At 35.0% G+C, this 22,337-nt stretch overlaps 1 protein-coding gene across 3 annotated transcripts; it reads left to right on the top strand.

Annotated features, from left to right (window-relative positions):
* Positions 1–781: 781 nt before the first annotated feature.
* On the top strand, positions 782–15,952 carry Eif5a2 (eukaryotic translation initiation factor 5A2). 3 transcript variants are annotated; one of them, XM_076867744.2, is made up of 5 exons: positions 782–868; positions 1,587–1,786; positions 2,344–2,448; positions 10,727–10,858; positions 11,168–15,952. In XM_076867744.2, exons 2-5 carry the CDS (start codon positions 1,622–1,624, stop codon positions 11,225–11,227), a joined length of 462 nt encoding a protein of 153 aa, XP_076723859.1. In that variant the 5' UTR covers positions 782–868; positions 1,587–1,621; the 3' UTR covers positions 11,228–15,952. The 3 variants fall into 3 exon arrangements, with proteins under 3 accessions (XP_076723859.1, XP_076723860.1, XP_076723861.1); XM_076867745.2 differs by having other exon boundaries at positions 815–922; XM_076867746.2 differs by lacking the exon at positions 782–868 and adding an exon at positions 1,311–1,461.
* Positions 15,953–22,337: the final 6,385 nt, after the last annotated feature.

A 22,337-nucleotide genomic window follows, 5' to 3' on the forward strand; every position in this document is an offset into this window, starting at 1 on the left:
TGATTCAACGGTAATATGAATAAAACCCAAATTCTAGGGAATGTTAACGCCAGAAGCAAAGAAGGCCGGTGCCTTCCTCAACTCCATTAACAGTCACGGGACATTTCAATGCTGCTGTACCTCGCAGGTGCTTTCTGAGTTCCCACCCGCTGAATGACTGATGACTCTGGCGGGGTATCCGGTAGCAGTGGCCAACAAAATCTCACCAAGGGATGACTAGGGTTCCACGTGGAACCCACAACAAGGAGCACAATAATAAATTACTGCACTTGGGTTCCTCTTGGAGGAGCAAGCATGGGTTCCAACTCGAAGGAGGCCAGAAAACTCAACCAGAAGCTCGAACCCAAAGTTCCCTCCAAAGCCACGAGGGACACTCAGAGCATTCACGTGCCTCGCGAGTTCTTAAGACCATCACGTGACAAAAGCCACGCACCTGAAAGCAGGGGCAACCCAGCTCTTGACTAGGTTCCAGTTAATGTCGACTGAAACCCGATCTAAAGTTGGAGGGATCAACCAGCCTGGCCAGCGAGTTACAGTCAGCAACCACACTCCCCAAAGCGCTTTCCACGCCGGAAGTGCACTAATCCGCAGCACGTGGGGTTGCCAGGGCGCTCTTCACGTGACTGGGAGGGGTCTCGGGAACATGGTAGCCAATGGTAGCCGTGAGGGGCGGTGCCTGTGACGCGCCGGGGCCTATCCCGGAAGTGGGGCTGAGGTGGGGGCGGGAAAGGGCGGGGAAGCCGGGGTGTGGAAAGTGTGGCGGCCCCGCCCCGTCTCTTGGAACTGCTGCGGCCGCCACCGCCGCCGCCGCAGCTGCAGGGAACCGGCGCGGGCACGCAGACGATAGGCGTTCTGTGCCCGCTGAAAGGTGAAGACCTGGGGAAAATCTGGTGGAGCTGGAACTGGAGCAAGCAGGGTTGGGGTATGCGGCCAGAGACGAGTCCTTACTCGGGAAGGGGGAAAGGTGGATGGGAGAAGGGAAAAGAGCGCGCGTCCCGCCGGAGCTCAGGCCCTTGCGGAGCCCGGCCGAGCCCGGCCAGGGATGCCAGCAGAATAGGGGGCGTCTGAGCGGTCGGGGCGGCGGCCCTGCGGGTAGAGGGCGGAGTTTGCGCCCGTTGCCTGAGGTCCAGGTGCTGCCGGCCAGCTCCTTTCATTCCCTCATCATTGGCGGGGACGTGCGGCCTGGGCCCGGTCCCCGGTGTGGGATCGGAGCGGCGGCAGAGGGCCAAGCAGCGCGGCGCAGGACGGTCGCGGGGCTGTTTATGCTGGGCGGTGTGGCGGGGGAGGGGGGGGGTGTAACTGGGGAACGGGACCTACCTCCCCCAGCGCAGCGCGGGTGAGCGCGGGAGACCAGTATGTCCCACCCCCCTTAAGTTCTTCTGAAGCTGCCTTCCCCACGTCCTCACCAATGGCTGGAAAAGTTTGTAGAGGCCGAAATCAGAAAGTGCCCATTAGATTTGAGTGGGTATCTTATAAATGCTGAAATAACGGACCCAAAATGCTTGACATCTAACCTACCCGAAATGAAACATTTCCCTGCCTGCGTGCCGGTTGTTAAAAAAATGCACTCCAACTTTTTTGCGTAGGTTCCTCGGAAAAACTAGCATTTCCCCAACCCACCATGGCCGACGAAATTGATTTCACTACCGGAGATGCTGGGGCTTCCAGCACTTATCCTATGCAGTGCTCGGCCCTGCGCAAAAACGGCTTTGTGGTGCTCAAAGGACGACCATGCAAAATAGTGGAGATGTCAACTTCCAAAACTGGAAAGCACGGTCATGCCAAGGTAAGTGCCCTTCCAAGTCATTCTTTGGCTTCTGCATTGAGATTTTGATCATTTATATTCCATTACAGATAATGAGTATCTATACTTGAAATTTTGTAGTAAAGACATTTTTTCCTTTCCTCAGTTATTGAGTAATCAGCTATTGCTTTGAATGCTTAAAGATAGTATTCCCTTCCTGGGCCCTTATAATGTTTCATTAACTGGGAACTGAAACTTTCCTGAATACTAGTGACCTCGAAGATCTATTCAGTTTACAGTTGAGAAAACCTTTACTAACAGTTCTAAGAAACCTATTTTCAGTCTTCTTATGTATTCTTATAATTGAACTACTGGAATTATAAATTATATTGAGTCTTGACATTTTTATGATTCTGTTTGGTTGTTCACTGCATTTCAATTCTATGGCCACTACATTTTTTTAAGAAAGTAAAATTAGATGACCTTGAAAGAAGGAGAAAGAATCTGTCATAATCAGCATTGGTATTGTGTGCTCTTGGGTATGTACTGAGTGATATACTTGGCAGAGATTAAGCAGGTTTCCTGTTCTCCTCTATTAGGTACACCTTGTTGGAATTGATATTTTCACAGGCAAAAAATATGAAGATATTTGCCCTTCTACTCATAACATGGATGTTCCAAATATTAAGAGAAATGATTATCAAGTAAGTACTAATTTCCTTTAGAATGTTGATTTTTAAAAGTACAAATATTTTCTTCTAGCAGTAGTAATCTGACAAAACCCAGCAGTAATTTCGAAGGTTTTCTTAATCAATTTTTGGGCACCACCTGTCTTATGAATTGGAGAAACAGATAGTGAGGTTTTTGGTTTTGTTTTTTTCCTAGCATTCCTGTATTTTTAAAAAGTTGAGCACATCTCAGACCAAGTGACGGCATATTTTGACTAAGTCCAGTATTTGGTAAAATTACTGTGTTCTCTATTGTAAAATATATCAAATTTAGATAACTCCCTCCTGAGTGTTTTATTTTTTTCCCCCTAATCAGAGCTAAGACTTCCAAGAAACTATTGAATTTCATGTTCCTACCAACCAAGTTTTTTAATTAATGATAGTAAATCAGAGTTTGGTATTCTTAAGTAAGGAAATAAGTTGAAAAGTATAAATATAAAAAGTACATGCTCACTGAATATGGAAAAGAAAATATAAAAGCTGTGTAATTGGTTTATTTATATACATTGATGATGCTATGACCTTTTCTTAAATTAATAGATTTTAATTCCAATTATACTTTTAGATAGGTTGTGTTTGATAATAACATTTTGGTTGTTCAACATATTGATGGTAACCAAATAATTAATATCATAGAATGTGGAAGCTCAGATTAATCATAAGTAATGCTATACTTGGAAGTATTCAATTTCTATATCAAGCATATCATATCAGAACTTCACCATATCAAACTCTTTTCTGTTAATTTTATATAGTGAGAAATACAAGAGTGGCACTTGTATTATTCAACTTAGACTGAATCCTTTCTATACCTTTCATTGTATTATATAAATTTTAAAAGAATATTGCTATCATCTGTATTTACCCAGTGATTTTCTTTTATTCCATCAATATGCAAACATAGTTTTATGTAGTTTTACTGTAGTAACAGTTGTATATTTTTACTTTACTTTCTAGGTTGCTTTGGAGTCATTGTAAAAACTTGAATTGTCTTAATGTTAACAGAAAGTTAGGTGGTTTTTTTTTGTTTTTGTTTTTTGGGGGTTTTTTTTGCAGGAGGTGGATTTTGAGTCAAATAGATCTGGGTTTGGATCTAGTTTGGCCTCTTTCTAATTATATGGATTTTGGACAAGTTGTGCAACCCCTCTGAACATTAGTCTCCCAGTCTACAAAACAAGAATGATGTGAGGATTAAATGATTAAACGTACCTCATGAGTGGATGAGGTACAAAGAAGCAGTTCTGTTTGGCTCCCCTTTCCTATATAAAAACTCTACTTAATAATGTCATTACTATTGGAACACTGAATTTAGATGTGGTACATAATTGCTCAATAAAAAATCATCAAGTGTGTGTATTTATTGTATCAGTGGAGAGAGGATAACAGCAAATAAGAAGAATAAGGCTTATTATATAATTTTCTTTTGCCCTAAGTGTGAATACTTTGAATATTCAGTATGCATTATATTCAATAATATTCATTCAGCATCAAATCCTCATACCTGTTGCATGTGTCAGAAAGATAGTATCAGTAGTTTACATAATTACTACTTTGATCAAGTTAGCCAGTCATTGATTGGAGTTCACAATTTAACATAGAGGAAAATTTTAATCTGGATTTTATTTTGATGTATAATGAGGCCCAGACTGGGGTTCAGCAGATGAACTGAAGTGAGGCCTTGGGTGTAAAAGTTTAAATAAAGACAAGTCTACTAGGGCAAAGGGGGAAAAATCAGTATCTTTTTCACTTAAAATTTTGATATTTTGGGGCTGTGGCTCAGTGGTGGAGCACGTGCCTCGAACGTGTGAGACACTGGGTTTGAGCCTCAGCAACACATAAAAAGAAATATATTATGTCCATCTGCAACTAAAAAAATTTTTTTAAAAATTTTTTTATATTTTGTTCATCATGTCACTTTTGCATTCTAATTTTTTAAAAGTACTATACTAAAATATTTGATCACTGAGGGTTTATTTTTTTAGGGGGGTGCTTTCTTAATTTTGCAGCCAAGACAAGTGTTTCAGTCCAACTTAATTCCAGCAATTAGTATATAATTATGTGGGAGAGTGGATTAAAGGTTGATAAAAGCTAGATAGTTTGGGTATAGATTCCTACTTTGGCACTTTTTGGCTGTGTGACCTTGGCTGGCAAGTTACTTAACCTCTTGTCTCCATTTTTTTACATATAAAATGGGGTATGAATGATAAACTTCTCATGGAATCATTTTAAGGCTTCATTAGTTAATAGGACATTGCATGGCATAGTAAATACTCAGTGCCCACATCTTCTCATTATCCAGCCAACATGGGACACTTATTTCTGTTCTTTTAAAAAAGTTCTGTGCTTACAGTTTTATTTATTGTGCTATGGAGAAAGTCACTTATCTATCCACATGCCTTAAGTAAATTCCTACTTTTTTTTTTATCATTTGGCTATGTTTAGTCCTTTATATTTCTTGAATTCAGTATTTTGAGTGTCAATTTGATAGCCAGCTAAAGTGAAATATGTATATCTAATCATTATAAGAATTTTTTAAAAATATTTATTTTTTAGGTGTAGATGGACACAACACAATGCCTTTATTTTTATATGGTTCGAACCTGGGTCCTGCCCGTGCAAGGCGAGCGCTCTACTGCTGAGCCACAATCCCAGCCCTGATCATTATAATAATTAAAAATAAATATTTAGGGGCTGGAGTTGTGGCTCAGCAGTAGCGTGCTCGCCTGGCACTTGTGGGGCCTTGGGTTTGATCCTCAGCACCACATTATAAATCAATCAATAAAATAAAGGTATTGTGTCCAACTATAACTGAAAAATACATTTTTTAAAAAAGTAAATGTTTAAGAAAAGAAACATTTGTAATTTTAACTTTGTGTATTTTTAATGTAAGTTCAGAATGAAAGAAATATTATCTCCTCAATTCCAAAATCAGCTTGGATTAGATTGCTAACTTCCATTACTTCTCCCAAAAGTAGTTATGGCCATTTGGAGCTCAGTGATGGTGTAAAATACAAATACATTCAGATGCCTTTGGAAATCTCTGAAATGATAAATCTAGAAATGCTGTTTCAGACTTCATGACTCCCCTGGGTTTTTTGTGGGGAGGCGGGTACTGGGGATTGAACTCAAGAGCTGAGCCACATTCCCAGCCCTATTTTGTATTTTATTTGGAGACAGGGTCTCACTGAGTTGCTTAGTGCTTCACTATTGCTGAGGCTGGCTATGAACTCGCAATCCTCCTACCTCAGCCTCCTGCGCTGCTGGGATTACAGGTGTGCGCCACCATGCCTGGCTCTTGAATGTTTTTTAGAAAGTTCTGTGATGCTATGCATCCCACCCAAATTAAATGCTTTATGTATATTCACAGAAGTTTTATGGCATTCAAAGATTATTTTCCAGAAAGAAAAAAAGTACAGGACACATAAAGTATATATTGTAGACTTTTGGATTATTGGTAAATTGCCAAAATGATGACTATTAAGTCCAAATAATAAATGATTTATCTTTTGAATGTTGAAATATGTGAGTTGAATTTTTTTTGTTGCAACTTAAAACACTAATGTTGATAATGATGCTATGAATTTCCCTGAACTTAAAATCTTTTTATAATTTTAACATGCTCTGTGGAATCCTTGTGTTCCCTCATGGAAGCCAATCTTTCTTTGTGAATAGAACACCTCAAAGCCAGTAGAATCCAGTATTGAAAAGACAAGAAGCAAATAATTTGCTATAGTATCATTAAGGGTAATAGTAAGAACTACCCTCTTTGGTTTTTAGACTTGTGTATTCTACTTTTGGGAAAAATAACTCCATATATGTTGTAACCTACTACAAAACATCCCTAGATCCACAAAGTATTACCCAGCTGGTGATGTACATGAATCTTCAATAGGTCAAAGCACATAGTTTTGGAATGATGGCGTTCATGAACCAGTGAATTCTTTGGGTATCTTCCCATTGTCTCATTTTGCCTGTAAAATGAGATTTTTTAGTTGGAATTTATGTCATGTGAAATATTATGACAAGAATGAGGTATGTGGTAAATCCAGATGGGATTTTAGCAGGAGCACTACATGTAGGAAAGGCAAATCCATAAGAGTCTATTGCAGTAAGTCAAATCACTGCTTCTTCCATGAAAGAAGGGATACAGTGTTATCAGATAGATAGCTGTTCCCTCTGGGAAATGGTGTCAGGGATCCTGTGCTGGTCTCTTCTGTGAGGTTCTCCGTAGGGCCTATTGTCAGATCAGAGTTAGTGGGAGAACTCCTGTGTCATTGAGCCCATTAAACAAGGACTGGAACAAGACACCAAAAAGAAGCTGAATATCATTCACAGAACCCTCTTTTCTACCTAATTATTTACAACCTATTTTATAGCAGGTGTCCTTTGGTGAGCATTCATGGGATATGCTCTTTAATTTTTATGGAAAGGTCCCTATTATCAGCAGTTTTCCTATCTTGTTCTTTCAGTGTCCTTGACCTTGCAGCCCAGCTCTTAACTCTGGCCCATAATCAGTATAAATCCAACCTCTAGTTCTCTGTTCTCCCACATCTAGTGGCCCTATCCCTCACCACTGCTCAGGGCCACGTCCAAATGGTGCATTATACTATGCATTAACACCTAGAAATTATTAAATTATTTTTGTTTCATGGTCAACTGATTATAGGGAATTTCCCATCAAGCTATTGGGATGAGATGAAAGGGAAGAAGTATCAGTGTGAGAGTGCTTTCTACAACTTATACAGCTTGTTTGTTGATCTCATATATGCTACTTCCTCTTAGTGATAAGTGCTACTATGCATATCCAGCTTCATGACTTGGGTCAGTTGATGGTGGTGTCATTTGCTTAGGTGATATAATGGTAATGTTCAAGAATTCATTCTCTACCAGGAACCACTAACTGTGAGGAGGAGCTTGAAAGTGCTAGGAAAAAGAAGGAAGAAGTTGAAAGAAATAGGTCTTACCTAAACAAGTCTGTTTTAAAATAGATTGAAAAGCAGAATTCACAAATTAAAGCTAACAAAGCACTTGTAATGATGCTGTATCTTCTCCAGCCTTCTGCTGCATACCAATAATACAAATGCAGGCAGAAAAAGTTTCCCTTTAATTCCTCCCTTTCAGTGTTCTTATTTATCCTGGCTATGTCATGGACAGAATCTATAATCACTAATTCTCCCTACACCTTTCCTTTTAGTTCATCCTTTGCTTCTTTAACTTATTGTGCCTCCTGATATTTAGTGGTGCTAAACATATAGTGCCCTTTATAGAATTCTTATATGCCATGGCATTTTTCCATCTTTTTATTGTGGAAATTTTCAAAGTATCAAAATCCTGTATACAGTGCATCATCCAGCTTCAACAATTACAATACATCTTGACAATCTTGTTTCATCTATACCCCACTGTCTTAGTCAGCTTTTTCACTGCTGTGACTAGAGGACCCAACCAGAACAATTGTAGAGGAGGAAAAGTTTATTTGCAGGCTCAGGTTTCAGAGGTCTAAGTCCATAGAAGGCTGGCTCCATTCCTTGGGGTTTGAGGTGAGACTGAACATCATGGCAGATGTTCAGCAAGCAGCTCACATCACGATCAGAAAGCAGAGTGTCTATACTCTCCAGATACAAAATATATACCCCAAACCGAGTCCCAATTCCCACCTCCTCCAGCCACACCCTTCCACATCAGTTACCACTCACTCAGTCCCTATCAGGGGATTAAATCACTGATTGGGTTTAGACTCTTTCAACCCAAACATTTCTCCTGTGAAACTTCTTGAATTGTCTCACACATGAGCTTTTGGGAGACACCTCACATTTAAACCATAACACTTACATCTATTTTTTATTCTTGTAATTTCTGCCTTTTCATTATTTTGAAGCTAATTCCAGACATTTTCATTTTATCTACAAATGATAAAGCAAAAAACAAAACATATCACACCTAAAAATTATTAATTACTTAGTAGTATCAAATATATCCCATCAGTGGTGGTTATTGTTTTGTTTTATAGTTTGTCTGATTCAGGACCTAAATTAGGTCCATAAAATGAGATTGGCTTATATATCTGTTAATGCTATTTTAATCTATAGTTTCTCCTCTCTCATACATGTACTTGAATTATCTCTTTCTCCAATTTTTTGTTGAAGAGACTGGGTCATTTGTTCTGCAGACTTTGTCACAGTCTGGGTTTTGCTAATTGCATTTTCTTGTTTAATGTGTTCCTCTGTCCTTAGTATTTCCTGAAGCTTTGGTAGTAAGATGAAGAGATGTGATCAGATTCAGTTTAGCTTTTTCTTTACTTCCTCTTCCTGCATTTTTAAAGAAGACTACTCTGAAGGTGATAATTCTCTGCAAATTCAAATTTTTTCAGGACAATTGGCAAATTTGAATATGGATTATATATAAGATAATAGCTTTTCAATATTAAATTTCCTGATTTTGAAAAATAAACTTTATGTATTTAGTACTGAAAAGTCGGGATCTGTGAAAATTATTCTCAAGTGATTAAGTAAAAATAAGACTGTATGATATTTTATATTTTACATATACAAAGAGAAAGTGCACATGTGGATAAATGTTAACCATAGGTGAATCTAGGGTAAGGAAATGGGATTTTATTGCATTCTTTTTGCAACTTTTCTATATATAATTTTTTAAAGATTCTTAATAATTTAAATGATCAAATAATTTATTTTCATTATTTTGTTTTTCTGCAACTTAGTTTTGTTTTTGAAAACTTGCAATTTTATTTCATATTGCAATTTATTTTAATAAGATGTTTAATGTTTATAAATTGTTTTACTAGATATTTTGCACTTTTACATTTGAAATGCTTTCTATATTTTACCCCACAGTTTATTTTACGAATTCCTAACTCTTAAAAAATGCCAGTTTATAATTACCAAAATAGTAGTATTATTTGGTTCCTCTGTGTCAGTCACTAGTTGCAATAGCAACCTTTAACTTTGAAGTAGTTCAAGTTCCACTTTGGCAAATTGCTGAAATAGCAGAAATGAAAGATTTGCCTTGTAAGCATGTGGTTAATTGTTTAAACATTATCCTTCTTACCTCAACCTCTTTGTTCTTCACTCCTTTCCAACTACCTCACAAATGTTTGAGTAACTAAGAAGTTAATTAAAAGTGTTAGCTGGGTGCAGTGATGCATTTCTATAATCCCAGTTACTGGGAGACTGAGCAGGGGGATCAAGAGTTTGAGGCCAGCCTGGACAAGTCTGTGAGACCCTGTCTCAAAAGAAAATGTTTTATTGTTGCTCTGTAGGATGGCTTTTTTGATTTTGAGAATTTAGATATATTTGCAAACTAAACCTCTCCCATGATAAGTGGAGTTTCTGTGGAATGTCACTGCAGATTTGGTAAATGGTATACATGGAGGAGAGCTTAGAAACTTGGTCCATGTGGTATGCCTGGGTTATATCACAGTGGTTAAAGGGAATCAAGGACCACATCTTTGACTCCTTTGGTATGTGTTAGCAGCTGGTCTTCTGGATGATTGGTCTTTTATGAAGTCGTTAGAATTCTAGGCACACTGATGGTGCATATGCTTTTAGAATAAGTGAGTAGGGACTGGCTGTTTCCTCATTTCAGTAATAAAAGAAATTCAATTATAGCAAAACTGTGTTTTTTTAATATTAGGTTAATAACTGGATTTGCTTCATTAATGTCAATAAGCTAGTGTTTGTTTTTAATCTGTTATTAGTAGTGAACTAGAGATAAAAAATTGTTAACTTTGGTTGTAGTCAAATTATAATAGAATTTTGTTTGTAGTAGTGCAAAATTGAAAATAATTTGATTGTCCAGTAATGGAAAAACAGTTAATTCAGTAACAAGCATATCCATGCACTTGTGTAATGGTTAGATAGATTAAGGTAAGTCTATATTTTCTAATAGAAATCTAAGGCCTGAAAAACAGCTTGCTGAAAATACTGATCCCATTTTTTTTTTTTTTGTAAAGCAACCATATTTGTGTTGTATACTTAAATGTAAATGCTTCAAAATACACTGTAAAAGCAGCCTAAACTGCTGAATAATACAGAGATTGGGCAGGAAGAGTACAGGAAGGAATGAATTTACTGTATTTTAGTCTGTAGGTGCTTTAGCAGTTTTAAATACCAACAATATATTAATGTATTACATGTATTTATATAAATTAATGTGGATTGCAGTTTAACTGTGTAACATTACAAAGGAGTGGATATAATCTAATTAGTATAAATTTTATAATTTCTTCTAATAGCTGATATGCATTCAGGATGGTTACCTTTCCCTGCTGACAGAAACTGGTGAAGTTCGTGAGGATCTTAAACTGCCAGAAGGTGAACTAGGCAAAGAAATAGAAGGAAAGTACAATGCAGGTGAAGATGTGCAGGTAAAGACCTAGGAGAAGATTGTGTTTTTTAAACAATTTTATAAAAACTTTGGCCTAAATTATGAAGTGTTGAAATATTTATAGTTCTTTTTTTCCCTATTCCTTGGAGTGTCTTGCAAAACCACAGTCTGAGAAATTCTACTTCAGGAAACTATAAAGAAAGTAGATGATTGGGGAGGGGGGTCGTTACCCCTTTCCAAAGTCCATATACACAAAATATCTGCAAATACACAGTATATGGTAAATTAAATATATCTTGTATATGTATTGCCTTCTGGGTAACTTTTGCCTGCATTTTTTTCCTTCTAGGTGTCTGTCATGTGTGCAATGAGTGAAGAATATGCTGTAGCCATAAAGCCCTGCAAATAAATGGGGACATAAGGCATGAGCAAACAGTTTAGGTCTGGATCAACTGCAGATCTAAAGTTTGGTTCTAAGTTGTCACCAAAGCTATGGCCTTCATAAGCAACCTCATTTTTGTTTTTTTTAACTGTTTTGAAATTGTGCTGGTTCATTTTGCTGGTAGTTGGTAACTTAACCAAAAAAAAAAAAATCAAGATATATAATTCTTTTTTTTTTTTTTTTAATTTTGTGTCTTTCCTATAACATTCCTGTGGTCTTCAGTATGTGAGTCCAAGAAACATAAAGCTTCAGCAAATGTGATTTGTCTGAGCAAAATCATTCCTTAATTTTAATAAAATGATAAGTTAAACCAGGGTTTTAAAAGATAATGTAGCATTTGGTGGTATTGAAATACCACATTTAAGTTGAATTGCTTTGCATTAATTTTAAACTAATGTCATAGAATACATAAATTATGGTTTAAAATTGTCAGTTTTAGCCTGTGTGTGGCAAATACATCTTTAAACAAAAATCATGTTATTAAAAAGCATCAGTTACCTTGGTGGTTGTGTGGGATGATATACATTACCTCGGTCATACCATTCTTTGCCACATTGTTGGTAGACTTACACCTTACATGGTGGTTTTAGTACTTGCTTGTCATTGACAGAGGGACATTGAGCTGTTGGATGAAAATGAGCATGTTAGACTGTAAAGAAGACAAAAAGGACAGTGGCAAAGGAGGTTGGTTAACTCTAGGTTTTGACTTGAGACCTTTGTAATCAGCATAAAAAATAGAAAGTAGCTTTTTAGTTATATTTTTGCTTTTAACTTTTGTCCCCCTTAACCCCCTGGCACTGAAAGGACTGACCTGCTTTACAGGACACTATGCAGTGCTTTTTTTGCAACCATGTTGAATAAGTGTTGGCATTTATCAGTAATTGCTCCTTTTCAACCATTTTAAAGTATTTTTTTGACCTTAAAATATTACTTAGACTAAAACTGGGAATTCTTAGGTTGAGCTGGAATTCTTAACTTTAAATTGATTTGTTAAATTTATGCGTATTTTTTCTAAAGTGAAATGAAAGTCAATCATGGAAGAAATGTTTCTTTATTTAAAATTATTATTTAACTTATTTTAAGTATATGTATTTTTTCTGTTTTCTGTCTTAATTCAGTACCGATGTAAAATATAACTAGGAAAGAATTATATAAGCCAAATTATTTTTTAAAGAAGTGTTTCAGGTGACATAACTGCACTTCCATTTTTTTTTTTTAGATCATTCTGTCTCTCACACACACACACACACACACACACACACGAGTATTTGTACTCATTCCAAATTTACTTGTTCCAAAATAAAACATCATTATAGAGTTTGTGAAGACCTTTAACTCAATAGTAATGATTATATTGGAGTGGAAATCATTTATCTCAGTAATGCCTTGATTCTCTAAGACAAGTTCTGAGATCTCTCCCATCATGCCTTGACCTCAAAGGGCTTTGTTCCTATCATCTAAAGAAAAATATATATGATGATGTAACTGATCTAATCAGTGACTAGAAAGAGTGTTAGGAACATAAGATCTCCAAATTTTAGTTGCTTAATTTGTACACACTTTAAAATCTTGTCTTGGCCTCAGCAAACCTAGTTAGACAAGAAGCAAAATACTTTTAAGAGAAGTGCAAGGAAGAGGATTCTAAAGCACAAGAAATATTGAGGTGTTATAGTAACTGATTTTAGTATGACACTAGCTTTTGCCCATCCAAAGCACAATTAGGAATTAGGCTAAATTCTTTCCAGTATGCTATTTAAGTATCTACTACATACTGCTCTAGTTTTTGTAGTTCTATAATCTCTAATGTGTATCTCACTTGCTACTGGTTGACATTACCCACAGGAATTCCAGAAAGTTATTAATCTGTGCTGCTTGCTGGTCATTCATCTGGTCCCTCTTAGCCATACTAGAGTTCTGATTTAGTATTAGTTCTGGATTAGCATGCCCTTGTTCTTCCTAATTTGTCAAATTTCACGTAAATATGTTTTCAATTGTGATATAAGTATGTACAAATGATAATAATGCATCTTTATCTCCATACCTTGAATGGCAAAAGTTATTTATGCATAAGTATTGCATTTTAAATACTATATGAAGTGTAAATACTCTAACATAATTATATAGATTTTAAAGATATGGGACTGTTTATTTTCACATAAGTCAATAGATGTTTCTCTAGAACAAAATATTTCATTTAGTAAAGCTTTATAAATTGTATTAAAAGGAAGCAGGGAACATATATTTTTTAACATAGAACAGAAGTGACTTCATTCTTTTTTGACATCAGAGAAATGTTAAAAGTTGATTCCTACTATTGTACTTTTTTGTAGCACAGTGTTAAATATCACAAGTTACCATGTGTAGAATATAAATTGTCATCTTGATAGATTAAACAATGATATACCATTTTTATCTGTACACATCTCACCAGTTTATAGACAGTATTAACAGGTTTCTTTCTAAGACAACATGTTTTATTTCTACTGTGAAGACTTTGTTATACCTTATTTGCTACAAAGTTGTGTACTCTCTGACAGATTCAAATCATTGCTGCTTTGACTCAGCATTTGCACCATAACATAATTGTGATATTCTTTCATGCTCCCCTCCAAGGGCTGTCAGTCACTTGAAGAAATTGTTGCTAATGAAGCTCTTGATTCAGTTTCCCTTAATGGTACAAATTTCTGTACCATGCTTTATATTAATTACCAAAACTCCTGCAGCCAGACCATGATATCTTTAACAGGAGATGCTGCAATAAAATGTTTAGGCTATAAAACTTGGGGACACAATTTTTCATTACAGCACAATGAGTGTGTACATGTGCACACATAGCTTTGTATGTTTGTTCTTTTTCCAAAGTCTTTCCCACTATTAAAAGTACTGTAGTCTGGTAGTGCCTCAAATGTTGGTAACTTTTAAATTTTAATTTACAACTTTTCCAGAATTTGTTTTTGTACTTTAAGGTTTCTCAATTAGATTGTTTCTAGTTGAGCTGTAATTTGAATGCATTATTCTCAGGGCTGTTTGTGCTTAGAGCTGAAGTTTATTATTTAAAGCTAACTGCCTGAAAGTATATTGCAAACTATTCCCAAATTGTAACACTGTACTATATACATATAAAAAATCCTTAATATCCACATATTTAAACTACATGCTAGGTATTTAAGAAAAATGGAATATTAGTAGCAGTTTTACTAAAATCTTGCCATATTTTCCATTTTAGAACAGAATTGGGTGGTCTTATCTTAGAGCCCTAATCTTAGAAATATTTGATAGCATTCCTTTGGCATGGACCCCAAAGAAGGTTTTAGAGCCAAACATTTATGTAGTGGTTCTCAAACATATTTAGGGATAATAGACTGAAAATTCATAATGCTCTTTTGGGTACCTTAAAATGTTTACATACTGAATTCTATAATCTTGACTAGGAATACATTTTCTGTGAGAAAATATGGCTCTTAAGCAGTATAAGAGCAAAAATATAAGCATATTTCCATAAACAAGTAGGTTGTACTTATAGTTCTGATAGTTTCAAATTCTCCAATATTATCTAGACATATTTCATAGGTTTCAAGCTTATTTTTTTCCCTGCTAGCATTCAGACAATAGGCAACAAAGATTTAAGAAAAATTTATAGTGGAAAATCCTAAAATTGAGAAAATTCAATCTATTAACTTTGGTCTATTAAATTTTTTCCTCTGAATTGGGTATATGGCATCATTATTTGATTTTAGCAGGGAACATTTGGATTTAGTTTACAGAACACAGATGTTCTGTGGGAACATGGCTTAAAGTCACTTTATAATTTAATCTTTTTCTATTAAATAAACATCTGAACACCAACTTAACTACCAAGTGAGGTCAAGTGCCTGAAAAGTGCTGTATACATCTAATAAACATTTTTTTTCTTTATGTGAAAGATGCATCTTAAAGCAATGCATACCAAGCTTTCACCTGCGAGAAAATACTTTTGCCAAACCTTGTCATTCACCACTAGATCCTTCTCTTTTCAACAGTTTGAAACCTATTTTACCATTTAAAGAAAAAGAGATAATCTGTTTTATTTGAAGTCCCTCAAACTATTTTCTGTTATTGGTAGAATTAGTTTTATCTTAGTTTAAGAATGCACTTTTTAAAAAACCCTGGACACTAAACTGTATTCAGCAATGTCTGAGCAGCTTGTCAAGTTAGTTGTGATCTTTCTTGAGAAAAATTCTTTATTGTGGTTAATATCTACTATAAGCACTCTTTTGCTTATTATGAATCATAATGAAAATTGCTAGTTCTATACTAATATAATGAAAATGACTAGTTCTGTAATCAGTTTATGTACTTTTGTCCTCCTACCCCTAAACAAAATAGTTGAAACTGTATTATCTAAACTGGCACTTTATTAGTAATACATCTTATTTGTTTTAGATATAGAAGAACTCTTGCTTTTACTTGCAGAGACTCAAATGTTTTCGCTAAAACTTTAAAATTGTAAAATATGTAGTATGAATATTATAATTGTGTATTTTACATTTCAAAAATGGGTAAAATCCACTTGTGAAGTCTTTGGCTATACTAAAATATCCTTTAAAATGTAGATGGTAAACATCAGTTATAACATTTTGTTACCTTAAGATATATTTGTCTGTTAACTTTATCAGTTACATTAAATAAAATAAAGTTAATTAACAGCTTGCACTATTTTGTATATGTACATTCAAAAATGTTTTCTTACTAGAAAATTGTATTATATAACAGCTTTTGGGCTAAGAATGTTAATTTTTATATTTTAGTTCCAGGTTTAGGCACAATTTTTTTTACATTCTTACTAGTTCTTAAAGTGACCTAAAAACAGTCACTTGGTTCATGATTGAACAGAATTGAACAAGTTCAAGAATGTAAAAACACCTTCCCCTCTTCTTCCTATCCCTGTGGACCCTTCCAGAGGCACTTAATGCAAGAGAGGTTAACATTCTTCTCTCTCCTGACCTCCTGGGGTCTGAGGCGTTTCTTCCCTGTCAGCTGGGATTGCTCTTCTCTTTCCACATTGACATAAGCAGTATGGTGAGTCCCTGAAGCAATCTTTACCATTCTTTCATCCTCACTGTGTCTACTCCATACCACCTGAATAGATTTATCTTTAGTAGATTTATCTCAGTAGTTTCTTCATTCTATACACTGAAAAGTTCTAGAATATCTCTCCTGAACTGTGAGCCATGCCAGGGCTACAATGGCATTTGTTACCTCATATCCATGATCATTGTTGCTAATGTCTTTAACCTTCTAAACCCAGAAAACAGATTTGCTGGAAAAGAAATACCAGATTAGTCTTTCAGCCCCCAAATCCCCTGCTTTCTTTTTCTTTTTCACCTTTTGCCACATGCAAATATTTGGAGCCCAGTTTCTCAGAGGTATATGTGGGAGGTTTTAAAAAAAATAGTGAAAAGGGCTAATTATATATTGTATTTTAAAACCTGTCTCCATTTCTCCCTGCCCACCCCCCAGCAATTAAACATCTTATCCAAATAGGAGGTACCTTTCTGTGAATCACCACATTTACAACTCATGCCTTGGGCTGGGGATGTGGCTCAAGTGGTAGCGCCACAGGCAAGCGGCCAGGGTTCGATCCTCAGCAGCACATACAAACAAAGATGTTGTGTCCTCCGAGAACTAAGAAATAAATAATAAAAAAATTCTCTCTCTCTCTCTCTCTCTCTCTCTCTCTCTCAAAAAATAATAAAAAAAAATACAACTCATGCCTCCTGTCTAAAGTGTGTCCTCCACCAGGAATTTAAAACATCTATTCCTATAATACATTCAGCAATATAATTTACAATCCCTATGTATATATTGGCTCAAAAAAAAAAAAAACCCTTACAAGGTCATATCAGTTCATTGATTTGGGAATTATTTCTGAACCTAGTCAAAATAATTCTTTGGCCACACCCATGGATGTTTTCCAATACACCCATGTGTATCTATATAAAGTAGTATCAGAGGGAAATTCATAGTCCTAACTTCAGTATTAACAACAAAAAGTGAACATAAGTGAGTTAAATTTCTGAAACAGCTAGAAAAATAAACCAAGAGAAAACAAGGAAGGAAATGACAGATACAACCAGAAATTGAGATAAATAGAAAAAGCAAATTAAAAAAAAATTTTTTTGAAACAGACTAATGGATTGGAAAAATCATTGGTTAATTTAAGGAAAATGAAGAAAGTACAAATATAAAAGAAAAACAAGACTAGGAAAAACAGCAATGCAAAAGAAATAAAGCACAGGAAACTGAAAATTGCAAATAAAATTGAAAATCCAGCTGATGATCATTTCTTAGAAAAATATGGTTATTAAAATTGATCTCAGAGTAAATAGAAAGTTTAAGTAGAATAATTTTAATAAAGTTATCAAGAAACACACAAAGAACCAAACACTTAAAAACCAAGACCAAGTGGTTTCACAGTAGAATTTTACAAAACCTTAAGAGTCCAGATAATCACAACATGACCATACAAATTGTTTCAGAATGTTAAAAAAAATGAAAATACCTAAACTCTATGAAGTAAGTATAACATTGATACCTAAACCTGTTAAAGAGTAACCAGAAGGTGCTGGGGTTGTGGCTCAGTGGTAGAGTGCTCGATGAGCACGTGTGAGGTACTGGGTTTGATCCTTGGCACCACATAAAAATAAAGGTATGTGTTCACCTACAACTAATCATTTTATATATATGTAACCAGAAGAAATATATTGATGCAAACATCCTAAATACATTATTATTAGATTTTAGACTCAAATACCACATAAAGAAAATAATATACCGTGACACTACAGAATTTATATCAAGAATATAAGGATGGTTCAATTTTAGAAAATTGATTAATTCACTATCATAAGAAATATATTAATGCACTAGGAAATCAATACCTATCTCTTTTTTTTCTCTTTCACCAGGGATTGACCTTCAGGGGCACTTAATCACTAAGCCACATTCTCAGCCCTTTGTATTTTTTTTTTTTTTTTTTATTTTGAGACAAGATCTTGCTAAGTTGCTTAGGGTCTCCCTATGCAACCTCCAAACACTAAACTTTGACTTAATGGAGAAATGCTAAATGCATTCTTGCTAAGGTCAAGAACCAGGCATGAAAGCCCACTATTTTGGCCAGTATTACACTTTTGAAAGTATTGGCAGGGCAATTGGAAATAGAAAACAATTAGACACATTAGAAGTATAAAGGTAAAATAAAAAATAAAACTAGTTTTTGTTTCCAGATGATCTGATAGTTTGCCTGAAAGTCCCAGATAATCAATAAAGCTAACTCTAATATTAAAATTATTCAGTAAGGTAGCAGAATATAAAATTAACATGCAAATGATGGGTTGTAGACCTTCTGTATGAACAATGGGATACTGAGAACAAACTTACTACTACTGAAGAATATTACTTTTAAAGTCTTGATCCTATGTATGCATGTCTCTTTGTTATACTCATTAATGAAAGCTAAGGGGACCAGGCTAAGTAACTGCTGCTTGCTCTTTATTAATTTTATTAGAGAACATTAAAAACTGTGATTAAAAAGTTCATGCTTTCTTCCATGAATCTTTTCTCTTGTTGTGTATTTAAAAAGATGTAAGTTATATGTTATTATTTTTAACTAATTGCAGTTTCAGCTAGGTAAAATTTTTTATTATATAATGCTACTTGAATTCTGAATACTGAATCAAGATGATTATTTAAGATAATAAGTACCATTTTATTGCTTAATTAGCCTTTAAAATGAGATCAAATATATTTTTCATTGCTTAATTTTATTACTACTTGTTTTCCACTTATTTAATCATTTTCCCATTGGATATTTAGATTATTTCCATTGTGACTACTTTAAATAATGCTTTGAGAAAATTTTTAATTAAAATTATCTTGTTAATGTGAAAAGAAATGACTATGAAAGAAAATTTAAGAAGCAAAAAAGGTAATGCATAAAAATATCTAAAATTCCATCTGCTCAGAAACAGCTATTTAATGTTTGGGGCATTCAAGCCAATGCATATGTGTGTGTAGTTATATATCATGTCTATCTTCTTCCAATAACATAAATTTAAGAAAACTGATGTACTATACATATGTTTTCAGTTTAAAAAAATCTTTTTATTTAGAAATAATTAAATCTTGCCAAAGCTTACAAAAATAGTTCAAGAATACCCACATAATACCTTTATTCAGACTTTTTACCTATCCATTTTCCCAATTTATCATTTCTCTCTCTGAATACTAATGTGTTTGCTCTCCAAATCTTGTTTGCACGGAAGGATTGCAGCCCATACTTTGCCAAAGTTGTGCAGTTTGTTTCCACAAGTGATGTTTGCATTACAACAACATTTGAATACATTTTTCCAGAGATAATGCAATGATGCTCGACAGGTGACAGACACTTTGTGACCCGTGGCATGGAAAGAAATGAAGTGACATTTTTGCTACACATACAAACCCTATTATTTTTACAATGCTTAATTGATGACAACTGATGAATGGAAACTTTTGTTCAAGAAAAGGGAAATTTAGATATCTTTTTTCTTTTATGAATCAGCTTCTAACAAATAGGATGGGTTTTAATAATTAAATTTCAGAGCTGTAGACATTGTCTACTTTCTATATTACAGTGTGATCCTTTATGCTATTAATAGAGCTGGAGCCTTCCAAAAGAGAACACTACAGAATACTGTGGATCTTCTGCTCCTGTAGCAAACTTTGATGCATGAGTCCAGGAACAGATACAGAGCTTCACGAAAAGCAGATGTATGAAATACAAATAGACCATGACAGATAACTTTATTCAGAGTCCTTTTTGTCTGCATGTCACAGTATTTTTTTCATGGTTCAAAATACATACTTTTGATACTTTCATAGATAAATGTTTGTGGCTTATTTATAAACATTCACAAACATTTAAACATTCATAAACATATCTTTAATCTTTCCAGTACAAAATACTAGTGTAGATTTTCTTTTTTAGAAAGAGAGAGAGAGAGAGAGAATTTTATAATTTATTTTTTAGTTATCGCGGACACAACATCTTTGTATGTGGTGCTAAGGATCGAACCCGGGCCGCATGCATGCCAGGCGAGGGCGCTACTGCTTGAGCCACATCCCCAGCCCCACTAGTGTAGATTTTTAAAGTTTTATCTTGACCACAAGGTTTGTGTTTTTTCATATGTACATTGATCTATACAATGTATATATTAGAAAAGTAATGAGGGTTTTTAGATTGTCTTCTCTCCACCGTTTTGCCATAAGTGGCAAACATATATAGGTGTGTGTTTATGTTTCAGAGCTCTCTATTCCATTTGTCTCTATGTCTAGCCTTGAAACAATATTTCACAGTTTTAATTATGGTATCTTAGTCTAAACACAGAGAGTCCTCCCATTTTATTCTAAGATTACATTGAATCTACAAGTCAATCTGGGAAAACTGACATCTTTAATATATTGGGCTTCCAACTTGTCAGCAGCATTGAGTATCCTTCTACTGACTTGGGAATTCTTTAGTCCACTCCCCCATATATATCGTGTGTGTGTGTGTGTGTGTGTGTGTGTGTTGTGTGTATGCATATATATGTATGTATACATATATATGCATGTATATATGTGTGTGTACATACATATTTATACAAATACATGGATGACATATAGTTATATAGGGATGACAGATAACTCCAGAGTGCTGTTTGACTAAATGTTAGCATTTTTTAAGCAACTATATATATATAGATCTTTCACATCTTTTATTACCTTTTTCTTAGGTATTTTATAAATTTTATGCTACTGGAAATGATACTTTCTTAAAATTCCATTTTCTAATTTATTGCTGATTAATAGATACGTAATTGGTTTTAGTACATAAACTTTGCATCCAGGAATATTAATAAATTCACAAACTAATTCTGATCATTTATCTGTAGATTCTTTTAAATTTTGTACAGATATAATACTATCAACTAAAAATAACATGATTGCCCAGTCTCATACATGATACATTGCTGGGTGTGGTTTGCTAGTAATTTATCTGTGGTTATGGTGTGTGTGTATTGAATGTAACAATTTTCCTGTCTTGAAATGTCCTTGTCCTTTAGCTTTTAGTGTCAAGGTTATGTTGACCTAATAAAATGAATTAAGTATGTCTAATTTTCTGTTATCTGAGTTTATGTAAAATTGGTGTCATTGCCTATTCGCTCTATGCAGTTGATCAATTTAGGAAATAATCCCAGGTAGAAGAAGTCAGGAACTGAGAAGAACTGGGAGGGAGCCGAAGCAAATATAATGTGCTAGCAAAAACAGAGGCTTAATCCTGACAGGGATCTTCCATGAAGCCTTATGGAATGTACTTCTGAACTGTTTATTTAAGAGAAGCAGTAGCAACCAGGTTTATGCAGATGAAACTTGATAGCATCTCCCTACACATTTTTCACTTCTACCCCAGGGCTTCTCTGAAAAGAGGCATGGGTCATTTGTGGGAACCTTCCTACCAACACTCACAGGGGTTCACAATATCGAAGTGGAAGGGAGCTAACACCCTAAGAGCAGCCATTTTTCAATGAAGAACAGGAAACTGGGTAAATACTCCCCTGAATTGGAATGAAAGGTAAACAGAATAGGAATTTGGTCATAAAGCTGATATATTTCTCAGTTGCTTGACAAAATTCACTAATCAAGCTATCGTTCATTTTTCTTATAGAAAGGTTTTAATTAAAAAATTCATTTCTGCCAGGTATGGTGGCGAATGAAAATAAGTGCTGTAATCCTAGCAACTGAGGAGGGTGAGGAAAATTCTAGTCCAGTCTTGGAAACTCAGCAAAACCCTGTCTCAAAATTAAAAATGATGGGGGTAGTGCTGAGAGTGGAACTCAGTGGTAGAGCATGCCTGGTTTCAACTCTCAATACCAACAACCAAAAGTTAATTCATTTAAAAGATATAGAAATCTCCAGACATCCTGTTTCTTCTTCTGTAAATTCTGAAAAGTTTTTTTCATTGTACACAATTGCAGCACTTTTCATTTCTCTAGCTGTATAAGACATAACATCGCAG

Source organism: Callospermophilus lateralis, chromosome 10 (genome assembly GCF_048772815.1).
Source record: "Callospermophilus lateralis isolate mCalLat2 chromosome 10, mCalLat2.hap1, whole genome shotgun sequence".
NCBI classification, from domain to species: Eukaryota; Metazoa; Chordata; class Mammalia; order Rodentia; family Sciuridae; genus Callospermophilus; species Callospermophilus lateralis.

Coding starts and splice junctions, on each gene's coding strand:
- Eif5a2 (XM_076867744.2), top strand. CDS start 1,622: ATGGCCGACGAAATTGATTTCACTACCGGAGATGCTGGGGCTTCCAGC. Junction 1,787..2,343: donor GAAAGCACGGTCATGCCAAG/GTAAGTGCCCTT, acceptor CTCCTCTATTAG/GTACACCTTGTTGGAATTGA. Junction 2,449..10,726: donor TTAAGAGAAATGATTATCAA/GTAAGTACTAAT, acceptor TTCTTCTAATAG/CTGATATGCATTCAGGATGG.